The 22732-nt window shown below is 41.6% G+C and overlaps 1 protein-coding gene across 11 annotated transcripts in view; it reads right to left on the reverse strand.

Annotated features, from left to right (window-relative positions):
* Nucleotides 1–22732, reverse strand: part of SGCD (sarcoglycan delta) — a 347493-nt gene that overhangs the window by 23891 nt on the left and 300870 nt on the right. For all 11 annotated transcript variants that reach the window (XM_064671961.1, XM_064671955.1, XM_064671959.1 and 8 more), the window contains one exon: nucleotides 538–661. In XM_064671961.1, coding sequence (XP_064528031.1) covers nucleotides 538–661 — 124 coding nt within the window. The remainder of the gene's footprint in view (nucleotides 1–537; nucleotides 662–22732) is intronic.

The raw sequence follows: 22732 nt of genomic DNA on the forward strand, positions 1-22732 counted from the left end.
TTGTGACACCAGAAGAGTCTTAACTCCACTTTGTGTTATCAGTTCTAGTTTTCTCTTCCCCTTTGGAATTTTCCCCAGTGTAACAACCTGTGTTTCCTAATGTGTCCTTTCCTTCCAAAATGAAACATCTACTACAAAAGCTTTTCAGATCAATACCAGTGAATTAAGGTCTTCTTATAGGAAAATGTATGATAAAAGATTTAATTACGTTGGCAAAGTAAATCTTGTTTTAAAGTGACAAGGAAACAAAGAATTTAGGTGCACTGTGTATATCACAGTTGCATAAATCTGCCGGAACAACAGATGCTATTATACATGCACTTTAAAAATAATGAATCAGCCCTTGCCACAGAGTGAGTCTCATTTGCATGTGATGTGTTCAATCACAGCAGAAATGAAGTCAGGAAAGCCTGCTGCACCTGGGCTTTCACAGTAGCATTTCGAACACAGCGGCTCAGTAACCTAGAAGGCTACAGACATGCAGGACATCTGTGGCTTGGTTTGGTTTTGCTGCAGGGCTCGATGTGCTTTGCTTACCTCTCCATCTTTGGATTCCAGCCTGAGCTCTGTCCTGCACGTGGCTTTCAAGCTGCCGGCCTCGGCGTTGATCTCGATGCCTTTCGGAGCCTCCATCACCAGCGCGCGCGTGGGCGACTCCAGCCTGGAACAGAAAGGGGTTACAGAGCCTGGTGGGTTGAACAGTCATGCTCAGTCTCAGGCTGTTGCCTTGCAGACCCTGACTGCTGCCGTGCACTGCACAGCATCCTAGGACCTACTGATGTTCAGATCCACGCCTGTTTTAGTCAGAGGAAAGAATTCATGCACGGTGTGGTAAAACACATCACAAATCTGACCTACTCATGTTTTATGTCACCTTTTCTGTGCTGGGTCAAGATGCCAGGTGCAATAAAGCTGCCACCATGATCAGCTTGCTCTTATTTCTGGTGGAGATTTCCAACTAATCAGTGCTAACGGGGGATATCAGCAAAGCTGTCTACACAGAGAGAGCAGGTGCTTCTCTTCCTCAAACACCTGTTCAAGCAGGAATAAATTAGTTCTCCTGACTTCCTGTAATGTGAGATTTGAAAGGGTTTAAAGACACAAGGAAATAGATGAAAACAACCAGGCTGAAGACCCCAAATTTTGTGGTGTCCAGTCCTACGCTCATGAGCATGTGCTCTGCAGTGCTTCGGCCCCTCCTAACTGTGGATACACTGCACAGGGATCTGACAACCCTGTTACAGCACTGTAACACAGCCAAGCCTTTTACTTCAGGCAATTGGGGTTAATGCTATAAGATGCAGAAGTGCAAGGTTCAGTCTTCCTTGTTGATTATCCATTGTTAGGTCTTGTATTATACTTGTCTCTTCTCTTCTTTATAATACAGTCTCATTACTTTCTGTATTGAAAATGATAATAAAAAACCAATTCTCCCTCTTTGGGAATAGCCTCTTAGTTGATTTTATCGCCATTTATTTACTGTACCATCGCAGACTATGATCTCCTCAGGTGAAGCAGGAACAGAAGCTCCTCTGCTTTGCCTGCTTTGGGTTGCCAGCGCCAACCAAAGCGAAGCAGGGGGCAGCCCACCACCACCCCCAGTCCACTAGGGCAGCTCTCAGGGTTTGCTTGCATCAGCTGTTTCTCTGCTCTTCCTATATATAATCATTTGTGCAAGTAAGTGTATTCTTAAATGGACTCCTGCTGGTACTGAGACAACATTATGGGAGACTGAGGGAATTCAGTTGTATTTATTGCAGCCAACAGTTCAATAAAGCAAAGGCACACAGCTCCCTCTCTGTGGCACTTTTCAAGTTATGACTTTCCCTCTTTTTGGTGTTTTCATATTGCTGCTTTTTGAACACCTTTCCTCAAGACCCCCAAACTCATGCATAATTTCCTGTCTAACTAAATCTAAATTTCAGGGAACAACTGAGGCATATACAGCTTAAGGAAAGAGCATGGTCTCATGGTTATCAGCCTCTACACAATCCTTCTGAGCTGCTTTTTGTTCTCTGCAAGGAAGCTACTTTTTACATAAACTTTCTTCTGATTCCATCCACTGGTATCACCCCTTGGCTGGTTCCTGTATGAGGAACCCAAGGTAACTGCTCATACAGGTAACTGCTGTTACTTTTTTTTCCTGCCTCAGGAGAGGAGGAGAAAAAGCTTGCAAAGAGTGATTGCCATTAAATAGTGCTACATGGGATATGATTCCCTCTGACCTCCCAATTGCAATAGCTGCCTTTCCAGTATCAGTTAGAATTTCCTCATGGTAAAGAGTCACAGCACACAGCTGCAGGGCTCTGGCACATGAACTCTGGTGGCTTTTGTTAGGGTGGCTTAACACACTGTCTGACCCACGTTTTCCCTGGAGATTTCTGCCCAGGGGTACAGTATGCTCTCACCCTTAATAGAGAGACACCTCACAGACTGGTGCTTACCCTGAAAAATGAAGGACCCTCTGCTTGCACTAAGCCCCCGGATCTGTGCTGCAGTGGCTGGGATGCAGGCACACATTCCCTCCTGCTTCCTCTGCCCCACAGCAGGATCCTTAGAAAGAGCAGCAGAGAGCTGGGGCCAGTTATGTCTTAAGTCACTGTAGCTAAATTCACCAGAGGATGTGTCCAAACCCCAAGACAGCTGAGCTAATCTGAGGATAAAATAATTCCTAAGAACACGGCCAGGTGACTCTTCAGCACTCCAACATCTTAGTGATTCTCCAATTTCTTTGATGTCCTGGCTGTCTCAATGTATTTGTTCATGTGTTAATCTTGTAGCTCTTCTACCAACGGAGAAATAAATCTTGTAAGTGCAAAACAGTGTTCAGGCACCACAGTAAAAACACACCCCTTTGCAGCAGCGTCAGCAGCATCAGCAGCACTCAATTCCTGCTTGTATTGGAGCAGCCTCCCAGTCCTACACCTTCACTGGAGAGTGTGGAGAGCTGGAAAATCGGTGAATGTCTTCCCATGGTGGTGGAGGATCGAAAGAGGACCTTCCTGAGCATCTTTCCTTACGCACACAGGTCCCCCAAACCTCAAACTGAGTTAAACTTGTGCTTTGAATAAGCTACCAAAGATATGGAGTGTATTAGATAACATCATCCCAAAGTTTATCCTCTTGTCACATCGAACAGAGTGACAGAGTTATCCTCCCTCCTCCACCCGATGAAAACCCACAGACAGAATAACAGCACTGATGAAAGCCCATTGATTTTAGACACATTCTAATCTGTGCAGAGCTTCTTGGCTCATGGGGGCACAAAGGACCCTCTCAAGCACCTCCCCACAGTCCAAATACACAACTCTGGGACAAATACACAACTCTGGGTCTTTGCTGCTGCTCCATCAACCACCTTGCTGAGCTGAGCCCCACTCCATCATCCTAAATCACTAGCTCAGACAGCTGCAATCTTGCTGACATACTGAATCAGCCCAAGCCCAACCCTTTAATAGTAAAAACATAATTTTGAAGCTCAAGGAATTTTTTTAGAACTTTATAACTACAGAAATGAGTGCAAGTACTGTAACAGCAAAGTGCAGCTCTTCCAATAATGAAAAATTTGGGCTGCAGCCCACATGGTTTTGTATTTGTTTGGAGTCAGACTCTTCTCTCTCTTCCATGTTTGATATTGGTGTAAGTCCATCTGTTTGCACGGGACTTTTGTGCCAATTTTTCACTACTGTAAAGGAGGATGGAAAGGTCTTAAAAATGTGTTTCCTTGGCATTTGAGGGGCATATGATTGTAAGGAATTTAATTTGATTATTTTCTGATATCCCAAATGAATCCCTGAAACACCTGTCCCCAAACCAGGAGCTGCAAAATCTATGCAAAGCCAGAGAAAGCAGTTGAGGAGTTTATGCTCTGGGGCTTTGAGTAATGTTTACTGAATACTTTCATTTGAAGCAAGTGTTTAAGACACACTCTGCTTTTAAACCTAATTCTGCCTTCCAGAGCAGAACCAATTTGGAGACTAATAATGAAAGAAAATGATTTAGCGATGAACAGATAATTTGTTCAAAATCAGCATTTGTTTTCCAGTGTGATCCTCTGGAGCTTTTAGTAGGATTCCCATCTCCCAGTTAGATGTAAGCCCATACTTAGAGCAGTAGGCTGGAAAGGTGGCTGCATGAATATAGATTGTTTCATTATTTGCTCCTGCTCTTGAATTTTCCATCCCAGCAATTGGCACAAAAGCCCTTTTTATTGACCATGGGTGCTGCTTATTTTTGCTCCAGTATTTGCAGGACTGGATTTTGACCTCTCTCACAGAGCTGGGCAAGAAGGGTAAATGCACTGCTATCCACAGACTTACAGCTTCTAGAATTCAGGACTGAGATAAGGTACTGCCATAAAATTTCTCGTGTCCCATCTACAGTCTCCTAGTAGGTGGATGAAGAGACATTCCACGGTCTGGGTGACTACTCACAACATAGGAACCACTCCTATGGATCCCAGGGTGCCATGAAAGTTCAAACTTTTAAAAGAAAAGACACAAGTAACAGGATTTTCAGAACTATCAAAGTTCCCAGGTTCCAATTATTACAATGGGTGTTAAGTACTCTTGAAAATCTCACTGAGCACCTAAATGCTATAACAAATCTGACCCTTAATCTCAGTTCTTAGTTCTGCAACAGAGGAAATGGCACTTTCCAACTCCATAGGGAGGGTGAGAAGATAAATATATTATCAGTTGTGAAGCAGTTACGTACTGTAAGAACTGAGGCCAGGGAAGTACCATTGCCAGAGACAGATGGTTGGCACGTGGATAACTGATCTTTTCAAATCTGCAGTATTAGTCTCATACCTTCATGGAAAATACTGTTAGTCCTGTTCCTCCCACTGAGCACATTCAATGAGGGGATGATGTATGCAGGGGAAGCCTTGCTCCAGCTCATCAGGCTTGATGGACAGTGCTACCCATGCCTCTGAAGCCCTTCTACTCAAACCTATCACCAAAGCATCTCACATTTTAAAGAGAGGTGATGGCATGTGTGCATCTTGCAATGAACCCCTCTCCTGCTATTCCCTGAAAATCTGTGCTCCTGGGAATCAACAAGGGAGAAAAATTTTCAGTGTCATCCCTGCCTTGCTTTGGAAACTTAAGCAGTAATTTAAAGTAGATCAGCATATGAGTTTGTACTGTGGTTCCAGTGAAAGTTATTCACTTGGAAAGACCATTATTTACCCAGACTTCTAGTTTTCATTTCGTTCATCATAAAGAGTCACATTAATCACTCCAGTACCACGGGATCTATTTCCTTCTTGCCCTTCCTCTCACCCCCTCCAGGATAATGCAGCATTTTCCTTATTGTTATGAACCACCCTTTGAATTTGGGGAGAAAAAAGGGTATTAAAGATGTGAAGGCAATATCAGCAGCTGGGGGCTGCTGCTGTGCTTCCAGTAAAGTGGATATAATTTTGTTAAAAAGTAAAATTTATTGCAAATAAATTTTATTTTATATTTATATTGCAAATATAAAACATAAAATATAATGATTAATAGAATATAAAATATTATATATAAAAATATAATATAAAATTTATATTGCAAATATTTATATTGCAAATACTTCAGGGGGAAAAATTTGCCCAAGTCCAGCATTGATGCAAACTGGAGTTGCAAACTGTACCAAAGGCTGCAGTAGAGGAGGGAGAAGATCCTCAACATGTGAAAGCAGTTAGTGTGTTCAGAATTTCTTGAGCTCACTGGGGGATTTTTCTGTATGGGGCACAAACATTGCTTGCAGTATGGAAATGGGTAGAGAAATTTACACTCAGGAGGTGAGGAGCATATGATACAACAGTGTGGTAACAGAAGCTAATTTAATTTTGCTTAGAAACCTCTGGACTGAGAATAGAGCATGTATTACTGCAGCTGTAGCCCATTACTTCTAATGACTCTAATTATTTCTTATGGTATCCATCTGACCAGCTATAAGATTCACATTGAGCATAAAATTAACCAATGTTACCACTGTGCCTGCTTACATCTCATACAATTGGTAAATTACGCTGGCAAGTAAACATGGAGCTTCATCAATTTGCTGGTAATGAACCAGTATCTCGGGTTGAAATTTGTTTTCAGATTTAACTCCCTTGTTTCAATGAAATCAATGGGATCAGCCACTCACAGTGACTTACACTTCTGACTTCATTATTTGTGTGTTATCTTATATATGTCTACTCATAGGTAAAAAACACAATGCTTTTCTCACTATTAACTGTAAGTTAATTAGGTTTTACTGAATTGCAAAGAGAGCATGCTTAGTTTCTTTTTCTGAAATGCTTTTAAACCCTTTTTTTTTTCCCAATTTATCTTACCTTTGCTTGTATTGGAACAGAAAAAAGTTTGGGAGGCGGAACAACAGGTTGAGCCTGGACTCTCCTGGTAAAAACCTCAGCTGAACATAAGTTCAAGCAAAGTCTTGTCACCTCCCAAAGACCAAAAGGCTCTGTCCTGAGCTCTGTCCTTCATCACTAGGTTTTCTTCCTACTGGTACTGCCATTTCATGACAACAACAGAGACTAAAATATGGCAAGAACAGTGAGTCTAATATAAAACAGGAAAGAGAAAAAATAGAGTTGGCCTTGGTACATCAGAAAGAGAGGTTAAAATGCTCAATGTCTTTTTCTGAGACACCATGATTTTGAGAAAATATGACCTAAATGGCACAATACAAATGCAGCAAGTACTCTGAGAGCTTACAGAAGAGACCATCACTAATAAGAAAATACGTATCCCTGTTATTTATTGCTTAGCATTGACATAAATCTTGTTTTCAATTACATGTTAATGAAGCACGCCAATTACTGTTTGAATAGGGACATCTGATTACAGTCTCAATCAACAGAAATAAATCTTGCTTATGGAAGCTTTCCAGGGTATTTTTTTTAGGAACATTAATTACAGAAGTAAACAAGAATATATTATCATGTCATCCAATTGTAAATCCTGCCTATTGCTGTAAATACTGGTTAGTTTGACACTGTGTATCACCATTCAGTTTCCAGTGTTTATTCTGCAAATCTAATAAGTGACAATTCCCATGCAGCCATACTCTGAAACAGATTGTTATGGCTGGGGGTCTAAAGCCTCATGTAATTCCCAATTGTGAACAATGAATGAAAATTCTTTCAGCTATCATCCACAAATGATGGTTAATTCCTAAGTAAAATCCAGCTAAATGTGTTAGAGAGCTGACAGGTGCAGAGGTCTAATGATGCTTTATTGGAAATCACAGTTTTCTAATTGAGCTAGAGATAAGTCTGGTTCAAATGGCAAGGGCTGCAACGACTTTTCTTCTCTGTATTTGGGCAGCACAGATGCTGAAGAGATTTTATACAAAGCTTAGTCAAAACAAGGTTACAAAGGAATTGAGAAAGTAATATGAATTACCCTTGAGAGGGTCTAGATACATGAGGAACCAGAGGAGTTTGTAGGTATGGTACTGGCTTGCAGTACCAAGCAGGTGGGAACCAGCTCTCACTTTACCTCCAAAAAAATGCCATTCCTCAGCAAGAGGAAAAGATCCAACATATGGTTCCTCCCACCACACTGCAAATCCCGTTGTAGACTTCCAGCACCCTTTGCACTAGCTGAGCTTATTCAGAGCACTAAAAACCACCAAAACTAGGAAAACACAGAAAAGTCAAAATACAATTGATTGCCTACCATGCTATAGCAAGGGAATTACTGAACATGAGGTAATTTGGTAAAGTTGTCCTAAATGTTTGTTTGAGATCAAACAGAAGATATTAAATTAATCTAGGGAGAAAAAATGACTGTGTAATACTATTGAGATCTAGTTTCATTATGAACTGGAGGACTGATGAAGGGCAGAGACTGTCTAAGAAAAAGGTACAAGATTAATGTTTAACAAAGTGAAGCTATGGCTGAGAAAATTAAAATCATCTGCATAATTAAAAAATTCTGTTGCTTATAAATCAAGGAAGGAAATTATCATAGAAATTGGGAGATAGTTGAACACTATGTGTGGCAAATACACACATGGTTAAAGAAGATAATGTGTTTAAGTGCCCAGGGCAGGGATTCAGGGATGCTAAAAGCATGATTCCTATTTCAAGTGTAGAGATGACTGCAACTTCACTCTCCTCAGACCTGGTGCATTGTGAGTAGATTGGTCTTGCTCCAAAACCCTACAGTGCCTGAGACACCTGAGCAGTGAGCTGGCTACAGGATTTCCTCCATCCTGCGGTGCTCCATCTTTCAGCCTCAACTTCCCTTCTAACCCAAACCATTCCAGGATGATCTCTGACAGTAAACAGCCATATGAGACACTACCTAGGAGTAAAGTAAGCTCTGGCTGGAGGAAACCAAAGGACAGATGCCTCCTCTCTTGGCATGGTCAGAAGTGGGACAGTAAATGACATTATCACAGAGCAGACTGAGCTCCAGCTTAGTGCTGCTATCGATGCCACTGGCTGGCACTTAAAAGCCAGTAATTAATTTTATTACAAAAACCTCACCCCTAAATGTCTCCTGTCACAAGTTACATAGTCTGGGTCAAAATTGCTTAAGTAATGGTCTGGAAATTCCCTCATGGCTAAACAGAGAGCTTGGGGCTGCAGAGTGGTTCTGCCTCTGATCCCACCAACCACAGCTTCCCTACACTCCAGCATGGCAAACAAACAGACTTGGAGTAAGACATGCCTGATCTACTACCTAAACCACCTATTCTTTTGCTTGTCTGATATACTTCGTTATGTGACTTATTGCAATAAATTAAAATAAATAAAGACAAAATAAAATCCTCCTCCTGTTGGGTGCATTAATGACCACGTTCATTTCGCATGTAGTGGCAAATAATTACTTTTCATGTTACCATAATTGCCTAAACCACAAATGCATTTTTTTAAGAAGCAGAGGTTGGGCTGGTGTAAGTTTTTAATTATAGGCTGAAAGCTTCTAATTAAAAGGTATAAATTGGAAGAAACCCTTTCAAGCAGAATTACAGGAGAGGCCGCTAAGATTGGGTATTATCTTGATGCACTGTCACCGTGCCAAGGAGGAGAAGAAGAAATAGAAATCAAGTGTTGCAGCTCTTCCTCGGGGCCACTGACACCATTTGCTAACGAAGTGCTGCCATCATGAACATGGAGGAGAATAACACAACCCAAGGGAGGTCTGTAGGGCCACCAAATCTCAAGGCAACCCTGAGTCACTGGAGCAGGGAGAGCAATGCTGTCCTGCAGGGAACAGTTCAGGCTTAAATCGGCTTTTTCCTGAAGTTTATACTGGCTTCTGGGTGGTGGCAGGAAGACAAAAGCCACCTGTGTTGGCCTAAAATTATAAAACCCAATGTAAAGATAGATACTTGAGTCAGCTAAAACTTGCTGTATTAACCCATACAGTATTTATTAACTGAGATGTTACATGGTGCTCTACCTTGGGGTGAGTGTCATGTGCAGTCAGTGGCTGACCACTGGGTCAATTTGGACCAAGTCTCCACTACCTTCATGGTTTGATCTACTGCTCTACTTTGGAAGAAGGCAGAATGATGTAATTTTTTTACCTTATTCTTCTGTTTTTCAGGGTGTTAAATAATCCTGAGGAGCAGACCAGGATGTCATCACTGATAGAGAAATCACTTTCCTTGATAACCCAGCATACTTGAATGAGAGGATTACTGGCAGGGGTGCAGTGCTATGCAAATATTGCAGTCATTATCATCAGTACTTTGCATGCAGTCTTCTGCATCAGAACTGCTTGATGAAGAGAAGAAATGTTGGTCTAGATTTTCCTTTTAAAATTCTTTTTGAAGTTTGTCTGTCATGGGATTTTTACCTGCTGTTTGGTCAGCCATAAAGGAAAAGGATCAAGTGGATTAAAATCTCACGTGGATACTCACAGGTTCAGCTTACAGCACTATCTGCAGTGATGACTTTCTCTTCTATGATTTATTCTATTCCTTCTAAAAAGACTGGAGTTAATAGTAAATCACTTACAATGAGAAATATAGAGATAACAAAGCTAAAAAGGATTTGAAATGGTAGAATTAAAAACCTGCTGGAAAAAAAGGTGTGTCTGTATGCATCATACACTCAGCGGTGATACCCTTCGGAAACATGTACACACTTGCCTAAGTGGATTTGAAGAGCTTATTTAGCATGACAAATTGGCTACAACCTGATGGTTATTTCTGAAAACCCATTTATAGACCTTCAGACACTCACACTCCTGTGGCACATCCATTCACTGTACAGTCAATTTATAATGATTCCACCAAATTAAATCTTTATTAACAAACTTATTGACTCTGGCTTTGACTTGTTGTCCCCCCTTTTAATTAACTGCAGTAATGAGACAAGCAACATCCAATATAACAACTGACCAAACATTTTGTTTAAAACCTGCCGTTTATTTCAAGCAGCTTCACAAAAAATGAAGGCTGAATTGTTATTTGCTAAATGTCAATTTTCACACTCTGTTGAACCTTTTCTGAAACCTGTCAACCACAAATCTGTAGTCATTTTTCCCCCTCTGATCAGAGCTATATAGAGCATATAACAGGTTTGCAGTTATTTTTCATTCTTATGCAGAAGATGTACCATTTTATGTCCCCAGTATACTTTAAGGAATGGTAAATATGCATAAATTGTAAATGTAGAGGCATACATATGCCAAAGTTGTGGCCTCTTTCACAGTCACGATTTACATCAGCAATATGGTTATATGTCTGCATGTGTAAGGTCACAGAAATGATCCAAACCCCTCAAATCCAGCCCATTATCATGCAACAATATTGCACCATCTTCTTTTCAAATGTGCTGGCTCCTGCTCAGAGTTAGGGATGTGTTTCACCCTACAGGCCACTTTTTCACAGTCTTGCTTTTGGAGTAACATTAAGACAAAGCCAAGGACTGGGCAAGGCCACCAAGGACAGAGACTGTGAGAGGGGCCCAGTGGTACTCCTTGTGACTGGTTACTGTTACTTTTTCAGCATAGAGGAGTTCGAAAGGGCAATGGGAGGGAGGAGGAGTATTTGAAGAAGTCAGACTCAAAGTTCTTTGATAGTGTAGAAATGAAAATCTTACAGCTATTTGAGATTTTCAACTAGTTTCTTGCTTTCAAATATGCAAAAGAAAATAGGTTGGGAAACGGTGCAGAGAAAAAAATAAAGGAATTGCGTGGGTGGGTGGAGAGAGGAAAGGAGCAGAGAGAGAAAGAGATCAGGAAAAAAAAAAGCCCAACTTGCTGCAAAAGAGAGCATAGAGATATCTCCAAAGGGACTACTTTAATTCATGGAATAGGATATTTTCAAATTCTTAGCATCAATATATCTTCATCTAAAAACAAAACTGTTTTCTGTTTATCTTTTGCATATAATCACTCCTGAGTAAAACGTGCATTTTAAGGTAAGGTTTGGCAATCTTTCAAGAGAGATATGCTAGATGATGTTTTCCATAACTACAAGAGAGACTGAACCTGGTGTTGACAATTCACCATATGCTGGGAGATGACCCTATTGGCATGAACCCACCTTTACTCAGGGGAGGAACATTCCTGTCCTGTTCACCTGGGGAGAACTGGGAGCTTTGAAACCCTGTTGCTCACAGGTGCGTGTCTCAGGAAGCTCTGTTTCCCTCATTTGGCTCTCCTTATGCTATTCAACATGTGTCCTGCTGCTATTGCTGGCACCCATGCTGTAGGTGGTTGACCTTATTTGTCTGAAGGTATAGAAATCAGCTCTCCTGCTCCTTGGGCCAACCACAGTAAAGTGAGAATATGTTCAACATTTCTTGACTTCCACAAGGTTCCTTCCGTCTTTCCTTGGGCAAATCTGTGTTTTGACTGTAATAACCTCCCTCATATATTTTTTTTAGCAGGTAAGAAAGAGACAATTCTAGTTACTAATGTAAGAGGTCAAATGGAGGTGAAATGAAATGGATTAAAAAAACCCCTGATGTCAGAAATGCCTCTGTACCACTCAGTGGCATAACTCCTTCCTAGAAATAGTTTTTTGTCTGGGATTTTCATTTCATTTTACTCTATTTTATTTTGATTTCAAAAAGTCAGGCAGGTAGAAGAACTGGCTTTGTGTCTGAAGCACCAGAATTGAATTTCTAGCCACAGGATGAACAGCCTTTCTGACCACATGTGAGTGCATTCAGTGGTCCCTGGGTTCGTTGCAGTGTAGCAGTGGTGGGGATGGCTCAACACAGCCCAGGAGGAGTAATTCTCCCCAACACAGCAAAGTGATAAAGGCAAAGCTGCAAGGTATATTTTTTTCCCTAGAATTCCTAGCTTTTTCTGAATTGTCTGCACCCTTGTGGTATGTCTCAGCAGTCACATTAACACTATTGATTGTCTGCTTGGTAGGTAACAGGAGGAAAAATAAAACAGGCAAGAACTTAACTCTGTTTAGGTTTCTCCAGTGCAGGTGGAGTCTGGACAATTTTCTATGGATGGCCACCACATCTAAAACCTTTCTGGTGAAAATTGCTACCATGGCCTTCCTCTGTGTCAGTAACCAAAGCCACCATTGACTGGGCAGGGAGGGAGTCAGGAGTGTGTGTCTTCCCTGCTCTTTAAAATGCCGATGTGTTTCTGTTCTTTGAAGCAGAGCGTGCGAGATGTCCTGATTTCTACCATTCAAATCTGCCAACCTGCCAGGTTTGCAAATGTCACCTGCTCCCCATAGCAGAGAAGTGCTGCGTGCCAAGGCTGGCCTGTCACCCCCTAGTACAGAGAACACAAGTCTCAGCATTCCCTGTAACACCCCTGTGTCCCAGCAGCCAGGAGTGGCTAATTCCAGTTCCAGAACAGTGAATCCAGTCCTCACTCTGTGGCCCCAAGGAAATGAGAACATTTGAGTCACCCTCACACACCACGCTGAGGAGCCACATTCAACACTGGATGTTCCAGTTCAACCAGTACCACCACCCACCTGCCAATGTTACCTAGTGCCACTGCTGGGATAAAACACAGCAATGAGTCAGCCTAACAGATCTCGTTTTGACACTGAATATCAAGCCAACCATATAGAGCTCAGAAAATCTACATATCTGTAGCAGAGAAATACAATAGAAAATTTCCTTCAGAGAAATTTCCTCAGTAGGGAGGGCCATGTGAAGTCATTTACTTCCCGTTCCCCCTTTCCAGCATTAATGATACGGATGTTTCCCATGTTTTCTTTCATTTTTCACAATCAGACTTGAAGGTTGTCCAGACATCAAAATTCAACTTTTCAAGCTGGATCCAAACTTGAAGAGTGAAAGGTGAAGAACCCACAGCCCCAACCCATGGCTGTACATCAACCTGCCAGGGAACTGTTTAATCCTGCCAGACCAAAGCTTCAAAATGGAAACTGGAGTATTTTTTCAGTTGCTGTTCTAAAACACATTCCCATGCTCATGCACCATTCCAGCATCCCAATGTTTTGTGGCAGTGAATATTTGTATTTCAGTGCAATTTTGAGGTGGTGGAGAGGCAGTGGCCTGGGAGTCCACCTGGGTTTTCTCCTGCCTCAGCCCCTGCCTCAAATGCACACCACCAGAGAGTCCATTTCAGCACATGGTGCCTGCTCCCCTTTGATTTTCTTGTTTGCTTGGGACACAGCTTTGTCTACACAGCATTATGCACAGCAAGAACTTGTTTCATCCAGAGCATTTTGGAACTAAGCCTATGTAAGAAAACATCAGTCAAACATACCCTGGTTACCCAAACTCAGTTAGCAGTGAATTGGAAGGAACTATATTTAATATAAAAGGACCATTAAAAAAGCCTGGGGTTTGTAAAGATATTTATGTGCCTGCTGGCCTGTTTCTAAAATTCTGGTGTTGCATCTTTCTGTGCCCATTGCATATAAAGGAGGTAACTCACTCTCACCTTCTTGTGGTATCTGCTGCTGGATCTTCTGGCCTAAATGACTTTCATTCCTATGTAACAAACCACATTAACACTCAAGGGAAGGAACCTATTTCATCCCTAGACTCAATAAAACACGGACAATGGGATCATGAGTCCCATCACACAGAACTCAATAGAACATGACCCTGGCTTAAACAGGAAGAGACAGCTGCCTCTTACAAAACCTGGAAATTGCCAAAGAATTACTTCTCTGTTCCTCAGATATTAAGTTCACTGCAGATCTTCCCTCCATCTCATTTCAATTATTTCTGCGGTCCTCTTCCCCTGTGTTCTGCTGTAGAGTAAGTCACCAGGTATAAACAACACTTGCTGTTACCCTAAAAATGCACATTTGCAATTTTTAGTGTATAGGTGATGACAGTAAAGGAGCACGCAGGGCAAAATCACCAAAATCACACAACCCCCCCAAACCAGAATAAACATATTCTGCCACTTCAAAAGAGTTCAAACAACTTCATCCCAGCAGCATCCATGGTGGATGAGGTAGGAGCTGCCTTCCTGCAGCCTGCAGAGAGATGGGCTCCTCCAGTGGGCATTTCTGCCCAAGGCTGCTGGGCATGGCTGGCAGGGCACAGCTCTGCCAGCTGGAATGAGGAGTCAAACCTGGGGTCAGGTTTTACCCAGCAATGCTTCCACAGTATCCTGAGTATCTTTACCTCTCTAAAGGATATCTTCTATAAAGCAGCTACGTCCTGCCAGTCATGCTGCTTTAACTTTACTGCTCTAGTTAGAGGTGTAATGTGGGGAGAGCTTAAAGAGATGTAACTGGACAGGTCTGTTTTAATTGTTCCCACTAGACCTGTGCTCTGTGACCTTGGACATCTACAGAGCCATAAATATGAGCTTTGATTGCTGTTCCCATAGTGACTGGCAGGAGGAACACAGTGGAGGGTGGTCTAGGTCTGCTTCAAGCAGGCAAGCAGCAACTGGAAATGATTAAGTTCAGAAGCTCTGGGGACACTAATGTCACTGCAGGCCAGCCAACTTGGAAGATAAACATTGCTGGGCACTGCGAAAATGATTTTTCTATTTGCTTTCCACTGAGAGAGCGAACTAGGCTGCACTTTAGGCACTAGGCTTGGCAAGTGAGACCGTGAGCTCTTCTGAGGCAATTTTACCAGTCCTTTCTGCTGCTGGAGATGTCAAAGCTACTACTGGGGCCTGTCACACTTGTGCTGTGAACACTTACTGCTGAGGAACAGAAATCCAGTCCTTGAGTTCAGTCAGACCTGAACAGCTGATTCATGGGGAATGTTTCTACCTGGAGCAACCCACAACGTGGGAGGGTAAATCATCCCATGCAAAGCTGCCCATTACCTGGGATGTCCCCCTTCAGTGCCAAAGCCAGTGTTTTTATTTCTATACTGCTCTGTGCTGTGCAGCAAGGGGTCTCACAGGGCATAGTGAGGAAATGGGACACCTTTGGCATCCCACTCCAAAAGGGTAAGGACCTGGTGAATGGACTCAGGGAGAGGAATGCAGCTTGTCCTGGGACTGTGACATCCAGCTCCCACTCTGCGAATACAGAAATACGATTCAAATGATTCTCTAAACTCTCCTATTTTGGTAAAAAAAAAAAAAAGCACCATTTCAGAAAAAAAAATGTAAAGACACATGCTGGTGGCCTGAGTATATATAATAGATGAATATATACAATAGCAGCTCAGGAATACTTATATTAGCAGAGGGCAGTGCAGGAAGAGCTGGGCTGTGCTAATGGCAAAACTGCCAGAGTGTTTCTGAGCTCAATAGCACGGTGTGATGGGTGCTCTGCCTGCCCAGTCACACGGAGCTTCATTAACCCCCCAGTAATGAGGGCCTCCCACATCACAGGAGAATGGAATTTACACATGGTCAAATCCAGCATCTCCAAGAGATCACTCGAAGTTATAACCCCCAGAAACACAACAGCTTCACCATCTCCATCAGTATATTCAGGTTTGGAATGAAAAATAGCTCTTCTAACATCCACTGAATCTACCCATCTATACACTTTGTACACTCTCCTAAGTCTCCAATTTACATAAACTAAATTCTTCAGACTTTGGCATCATGGTAACTTTAATGCCAGAAGAAGGCAGATGAGCCCATCAAAGAACAAGTTCAAGGCATCACTTCTCCCTTACTACATATAGAACTTATGCATATTTGCATAGGTCTGTTAAAAAAACAGGGTAATGCTGACATATCTTGAAGCCAAGATTACATGGTCTTTTATAAAAATTTTAGTGGCATGCCACAGGGAGACACTGTACTATTCTCACGGGATAAATGATTATCCCGGTCTCTTCTCCATGCCTCAGCCTTTCACTGAAAGTAGATCCCATCATTTTTCAAGTAGTTGAGTCAGATTTGCAAAGTCTGCACATTCTTATAGTGACCACAAGTACTTAAAGTATCAGCTGTTTTACTTTTTTCTAAGTTTGGTTCCTCTATTTTTCTTTTTTTAATCAAGTAGAAAATGCCAGAATTGTCCAACATTCTGTTTAAAAATGACCAGCCTGTGACCCCCTGATATTTATACAGTATGGACCATCCTACTCTGAAAAGTCAAGCATTAAAAAAAAAAATCTCTCAGGTACTCAAATGTCTTCAGTTACTTTTGGAAATACAGACTAATAATAATTATTGCCTGCTCTACTTCACTGTTAATCTCTCTTTCAGAAAATGCATTTCTTGAACTGTAGAAAATGACACTTTTAAGAATAATTTTGCATTTTTTCTGACTGCAGCAAACCATATGGAGAGTGGCTGACGGGTCCTGATGGATAACACATATACTAGCAGCTTCCCAGAATACTTATCTCTGAAAAGAAAGAAGCTCTGCAGAAGTGGCCTGGATAGCTCCATAAATCAATGCCACATCATTAATTCCTGACAGATACTAAAAATTAAGGGATGGTCAGTTTTAAGTACTGGTCCTACAAAAGTCTTGCAATTGTTCTTTCAAGAGAGCCATAATCTCCATTTGAGGAGCAAGACAACCATTATACGTAAGTATTCAGTGGCTCTGCTGAAATTTCAGTCTGGCTCTTGAAGGCTAATTTTGCTATTCATCACTCTAAGTAAAAGTTCAGCCAGAGATGTTGCTTTTGTTTATATCAATATTTTTTTCCCCCTGGAAATTCAAACCAAAAAAAGCATTTATTTTGCTGTAGAACTGTTTATTGCAGAACAGTCCCACTGGCAGGTCAGTCGGGGCTGTAACCTACCACAGCCTGGCCTAGGAAAGCCAGACTCTGAGGAGATTGAAGGTTCTTTGCTTCACTTAGGGAACTGGCATCCAGCTAGAGGAAATATTCCTCAAAGAGATGCTTATGAAACCAACACTCTCTTTGGTATTGCAGGGACATTTAGACATACTGCGTGAGTCAGAGAAACACCTTTAGTGTGTATCTGAGCACCTTTGCCTGCAGAGCTCCCATTCCACTGACACTGATTCCCTTTCAAGTCACATCAGTTCACAAGGTATGATGCAACATCATTGAAAATGTGCATGTATTTATTAGAGGTTACAGCATAAAATATGCAGACACCTTGAAATATATTTCAGACGGTGACAGCAAGCAGAGTGACTGAATATATGTCAGAGGTTTATGATGAACTCTGAAGTGTCTTCATTTGAAAGGCAGCATCCTTTTTTTATAGGCATCCTCTATTGCTTGATTTATTCTTTCTATCTGTAAGTAACCTCTAGACTCATAGATTTAGACTCCTGGTGTGATGTTGTTTGAATGCTGTGTACCTCAGAGCTCTGCAAAATATTCTGACAAATTCATTGCTTGGTCCTCTCTCACTGTTCAGCACAATGCCAATGGATGGAGAGATTAAATGGTGCCCTACTGTTCAACTGAGAACCCATAAAATCAACCTATTTAGTGGGTGTTTTAGAAAATTTGTCACATGCTAAGCAGGAAAGAACAGGAAAGTACCAGGAGAGGTTTAGTGTTCCATTTTTCATCTCTTTAGCAGTATTGCCCTTAATGTTTTCAGTAAGAGTTTGTTGGTTTTTTTGCAAAGGATTAGGCATGAACTAATGGTGGGGATGAGGAACTAAGCCTAAGTAAATGACAAATTACTCTCTTCTTCATACAATCAGTTTGATCCCATATAGATAAAACTGAGCATTTATGGAAGCATACAGGGCACAGATGGGCCAAGGCCCACTCTAAGGCAGCTGCCAGAACCCAGGGCTGAATTCAGGACCTGGGTTGTATCCAGATGTGCAGTTCCTACAGTGTGGTTATATACATTGTGGTTACCAGTGTGGTTACAAGCACACATTTTCAATCATCAATTGGGTCTTAAGAGAGAGAACTTAATTTCAGAAACCTTAGGAAGCAATAATAATCTTTAATCTCTGGCATTGCAGGAGAAGATACTGCATGTTTTCTATCAAAATTAACAGCTTTAATAACCTTCCATTAATATCCATTTATGTTGAAGTGAGTTATTCAGTAGTGACCAAGGGACACAATGTGGTGTGCAAGGCCATCGTTATCTCAGGACTTCATGAGATCCATTCTTGGAATAAAGGCAAAGCACTGCCTACAGAATTTAGCCTATTAATAGTAACACCAATACCATAATGGTTATCCCACATGGCCAAAGTTTCTGTTCTTCAAAAGGTATTAGTGAATTAAGCCAATGCCTGTGGTGGGATATTCACCTACGGGCTCGGATTTGGCGAGAAGCAGAAATGCATTTCCCAAATCTCCTGGCACCATATGGTTGGGGTTGGCTTTTTCCCCTGTGCTTTGAGCACAGATCCTTCTGCTGCAGGGGAACAAGAACTGATTATCTGGTGTGTGAGATTTGGAGGCTTTAGAAAGAAACAAATAGCATTTATGAAGGACTTAATTTTTGTACCCTAAAAGACTCTGTCAGAAATGTCATTTGTAACTAATTAGAAATGTATAAATCAGAAAAAAGCCTGTTAAAGTCAACTAGTTTTTAACCCAGGGAACCATGGGTTTTAACCTCTGGCTGCAAGCTCAGAACCTTTTCAAAAATTGCTGTGTGCTTTCCAGGTGATCCTCCTGGCAGCATTTGAGTTCCCAAAATGGCTTATAAAAAAGCTTCCCCCTTTAGACAGAACTCCTCAGCTGATTCCTGTAAGATATCCTGTTTTTCTAAAGAAACTTTCATTGCAATATGAATTTATTACATACCATTTCACATGCACACATTTTCAATCATACCTTTTGGGTCATAAGAGAAAGAATTTAATTTCAGAAACCTTAGGAGGCAATAATAATCTTTAACCTCTGGCATTGCAGGAGAAGATACTGCATATTTTCTATCAAAATGAACAGCTTTAATAACCTTCCATTAATATCCATTTGTATTTATTACTCCTTCATTAAAGTTAAGACAGCAAATCTTTAATAAAAAAAACCCCTAAATAGACATTTTATTTTACTTCTTTCTCTATGTTTTAAAATGCTAACACTTAAGGAAGTGGACAGGACATGACATATTTTTATCACTGCCACACAGTTCAGCACTAGCAGCGTAAACCCTTTGTGTCTTGCTTTTTGCCCTTATTATATCAAATATAAGCAGATTTTCACTGAGTTCACTGGCAGGGAACATCTCCTTAGAGCAGCACATCCCCTCATTATCCAGCCCTCTCAGCTGTTCTCAAACTCACCAGGAGGCCATTTCCCCTCTGCTTTACAACCTCTTTTATGATCCTTGATGGCCTAAGTTTGGAGTTTTTTAGTTTACTTTCTTGCCTGATTCTCCTGTGCCACTTTATAACATGTCCTCAGCCAGTCTTCCAACAGCCTTCCTTAATGACATGAAACCAGGCAAAGAGGGAGAAAATGTGTTTTTCTTTCTGTATTGTGAAAAGCAAGAGATAAATCACGAACTGAGGTCTACTCAACATGAGAAACACAGACTGGTAGCTGAGTTTCAGTTGGAGGAACAAGTGCCAGGAGGGTCTCAAGATCCTGACACCCATTCCCATGACCCTAACCCAGGGCAAAGCTCCTCTCCTTCTGCACCTACTGCCCACACCCTGGGGGATTTTCTCCTCCTCTCTGGAGATCTGAGCAGTATGTCTAGTGTGGTTTTTTTTTTATTTTCTTGAGGCCACTCACCTGCTTTTGACTATTACTGAGTTAAAATTTCTGGTTCCTCATCTACTGCATGGCCCTGAAGCCACAAGACACCACGTGAAATACATGATTTTAAGTTTGTTTTCTTCCATCCAAGGACACAATGTCCTTGCAGAGCTGAAGTGAATCAGGGCATTATTTTACTTGCCAGCAAAGCTGTGTGTATGTACTGGGGTATGTATTTATAGCAGCCACCTCTGTTGACGGATGAAATGGTGGCTGGTATTCAAACCAGCAATGCTTCACCTTTAATACAGTGATTTCACAAGTCAGGCCTCAAAAAAAATCCTTCTTTTTTTTTAGAGTGAGTCACTCCAATGCCAATTCAGCTGGGAAGCAGAGCAGGGGACTGCCAGCTTCAGAGTGTCAGCAGAACCTGGAAATGAGGCGGTGAAGTCTCAACTTTCCTAAGATGGAGATGAGAAACAGGAACCACCTGCCAGCTTCTGCTGTGCTGCCAGCACAAGTAGCTTCTGCATTTCCATTTCCTCCCTTCCTGGGACACGAGTGTTCACAAGGTGCAAGATGGGTCACTGACCTTCCCCAGTCCAGCACTGCTGAGATAACTCACTGCTGAGCCCAGAAGGTGCACAGCAGCACACAGCTAATGCTCACACTCTGAGAATATATTCTTATCATTCTAGATGAAGTAGAGACTGGGGGGGCAACTATGGGTTGTGCAGGGGATTGACTGATGAGTCATTTTTATTAAGGGGCTATCATGAGCCACGTGCAGAGCTGAGGCCAAACACCACTCGAGATCTGGGAGTGACGTTCCTTTAGTATGAACTCAGTAATGTTACTTGCTCAGAAATTATTACAATTCAAAACACCCAGAGGTGCCACAATAATCCATAGGATAAATCCATACTGCAGAATACACGAGGAGCAGAGCAGCAGCAGTAGCAGCCACCACGCATTAAAAAGATAAAATCAATTAATGATGAAAGGACATAGATACTCCTGTTTGGCCTAAGGAAACAACTCTATTCCACATGAAAAAAATTCAGAATAAAAATTCCATAGTCACAGTGAATATTTATGATTTCTCTTAATAAGCATACAAAACACTGCTTTCAAAATTAAGGATCCCACTGTAGTTAGAAACACATTTTTCTCCTCTCTTTAATAAGGTTATGCAACAGCTATTGATTCCTGACTACAGTCTAAAGTACCATTAATGTATTTGTAAAAATGTCCTTTTTAATCGCAGTGGACTCGTATAGCTCCAAGTACCTCATTCAAACTAACAAATAAGTATTATTGCTGCCATCCAGCCAAACCCTCTGGCACCAGCACAGGGCAGTAGGAAACAAAGCCCTGAGGAACTCCTCACTTGGGCAGGAAAGCATCTAAACTGTCCTTCTCTGTTTTGAACCAGGTTAATGAGAAGTCCATGTTAAATCCTGGGTTTGAAGGAAGCTGTTTTTCTGGTTTTTAACTGCTGCAGTTCAGCAGGAGAAACCTCAGCTGTGGTTCCTGTGCCGGGCTCTGCACGGTGGGAACGTGGAGCTCAGTTTGCCAGACAGCTCCCAGGCTCATGGGTGAAGTCTTAGCAGGGAGACAGTCCTTCTTAAAAGCGGCTACTGAGTGCTGAATAAGGCAAAGATTTTTATTTTGCCTGCTTTGCTCTTCACTTGAGGTTTTAGAAATGTGATACACAGCTGGAGAGACGGATGAAGAGAAATATTAAAGAAAACCATGTATTTTTCTACCAAAAGCAAACACAGTGCTCAGTGGATTATATTCGTCTCATTTCTTTAAGATAAGAACAGTGTTCAAAGGAAAATCTCCTTCGCTTTGGAGCTATTCAGTCATTTTGAACATGATTACATCCTAAACATCACAGTATTTGCAAAGGATTGGGATCACAGTGATAGGTGGGTAAGGTACTTTCCTTGCCAACTTTCTATTTACTTCTGTATTTCATGCTCAATATCCTTGGTACAAATAGCTCTATCTCAAGTACAAATGTTACGATAAAATAATAGTTTTTGCACCTCTCACAGAGCATGACAAGTGCTGTATCCCAGAGCAGCACACCAACTTATTCCTGGTGCAGCATCGCCTGACTGCCCTGTGGAACAGCAGCATCAGCCAGACTCTGCAGCAAGGGAAACATGTTGCCCAAGTTGCACTTAAAACACCCCCTCAAAACGGTTTGCCTGCCCATCTCTCTGGATAGTTGTGTAATGACTGCTCTTAGGGCACTAATGGTTGCAGTCAATCAATAACCTGCAGACCTTACTACAGTTGACACCTCAAAAACAGTCCTTAGAGCCTGCAGACCAGGTATTCCTGCCAAGGCACAAGCTGTAAGGTATGTCACTCTGGAACACAGCAGTCCTCCTTAATCATTATCAAAATGTAAATGAAAGGCAACATTTTCTATAAACATCTGCATCGAGAGGCTAAAGGGTACTTTCATAATTTTCTATAAGACCTTCCAAAAATACCATCTCAGACTAACCCACTAGACAGATACATCATGTTAGAGGTGTCACCACATCCTTTTAATCAGTGCATAGTCAATACTCTGTAGTATATGAATAACTAATTAGTTTCACAACTTATTTCCACAGATGTCATTGCAAAATCTATCTGAGGAATGTCATCTGCACTTGAGAGAAGGACAAGCATTGTAATTAAGCATTAAGCCATTTCACCAATGTGAGTCTGCCGTGGAGTGTGAAATGGCTATAATTCACG

This window comes from Pseudopipra pipra, chromosome 15 (genome assembly GCF_036250125.1).
Source record: "Pseudopipra pipra isolate bDixPip1 chromosome 15, bDixPip1.hap1, whole genome shotgun sequence".
NCBI classification, from domain to species: Eukaryota; Metazoa; Chordata; class Aves; order Passeriformes; family Pipridae; genus Pseudopipra; species Pseudopipra pipra.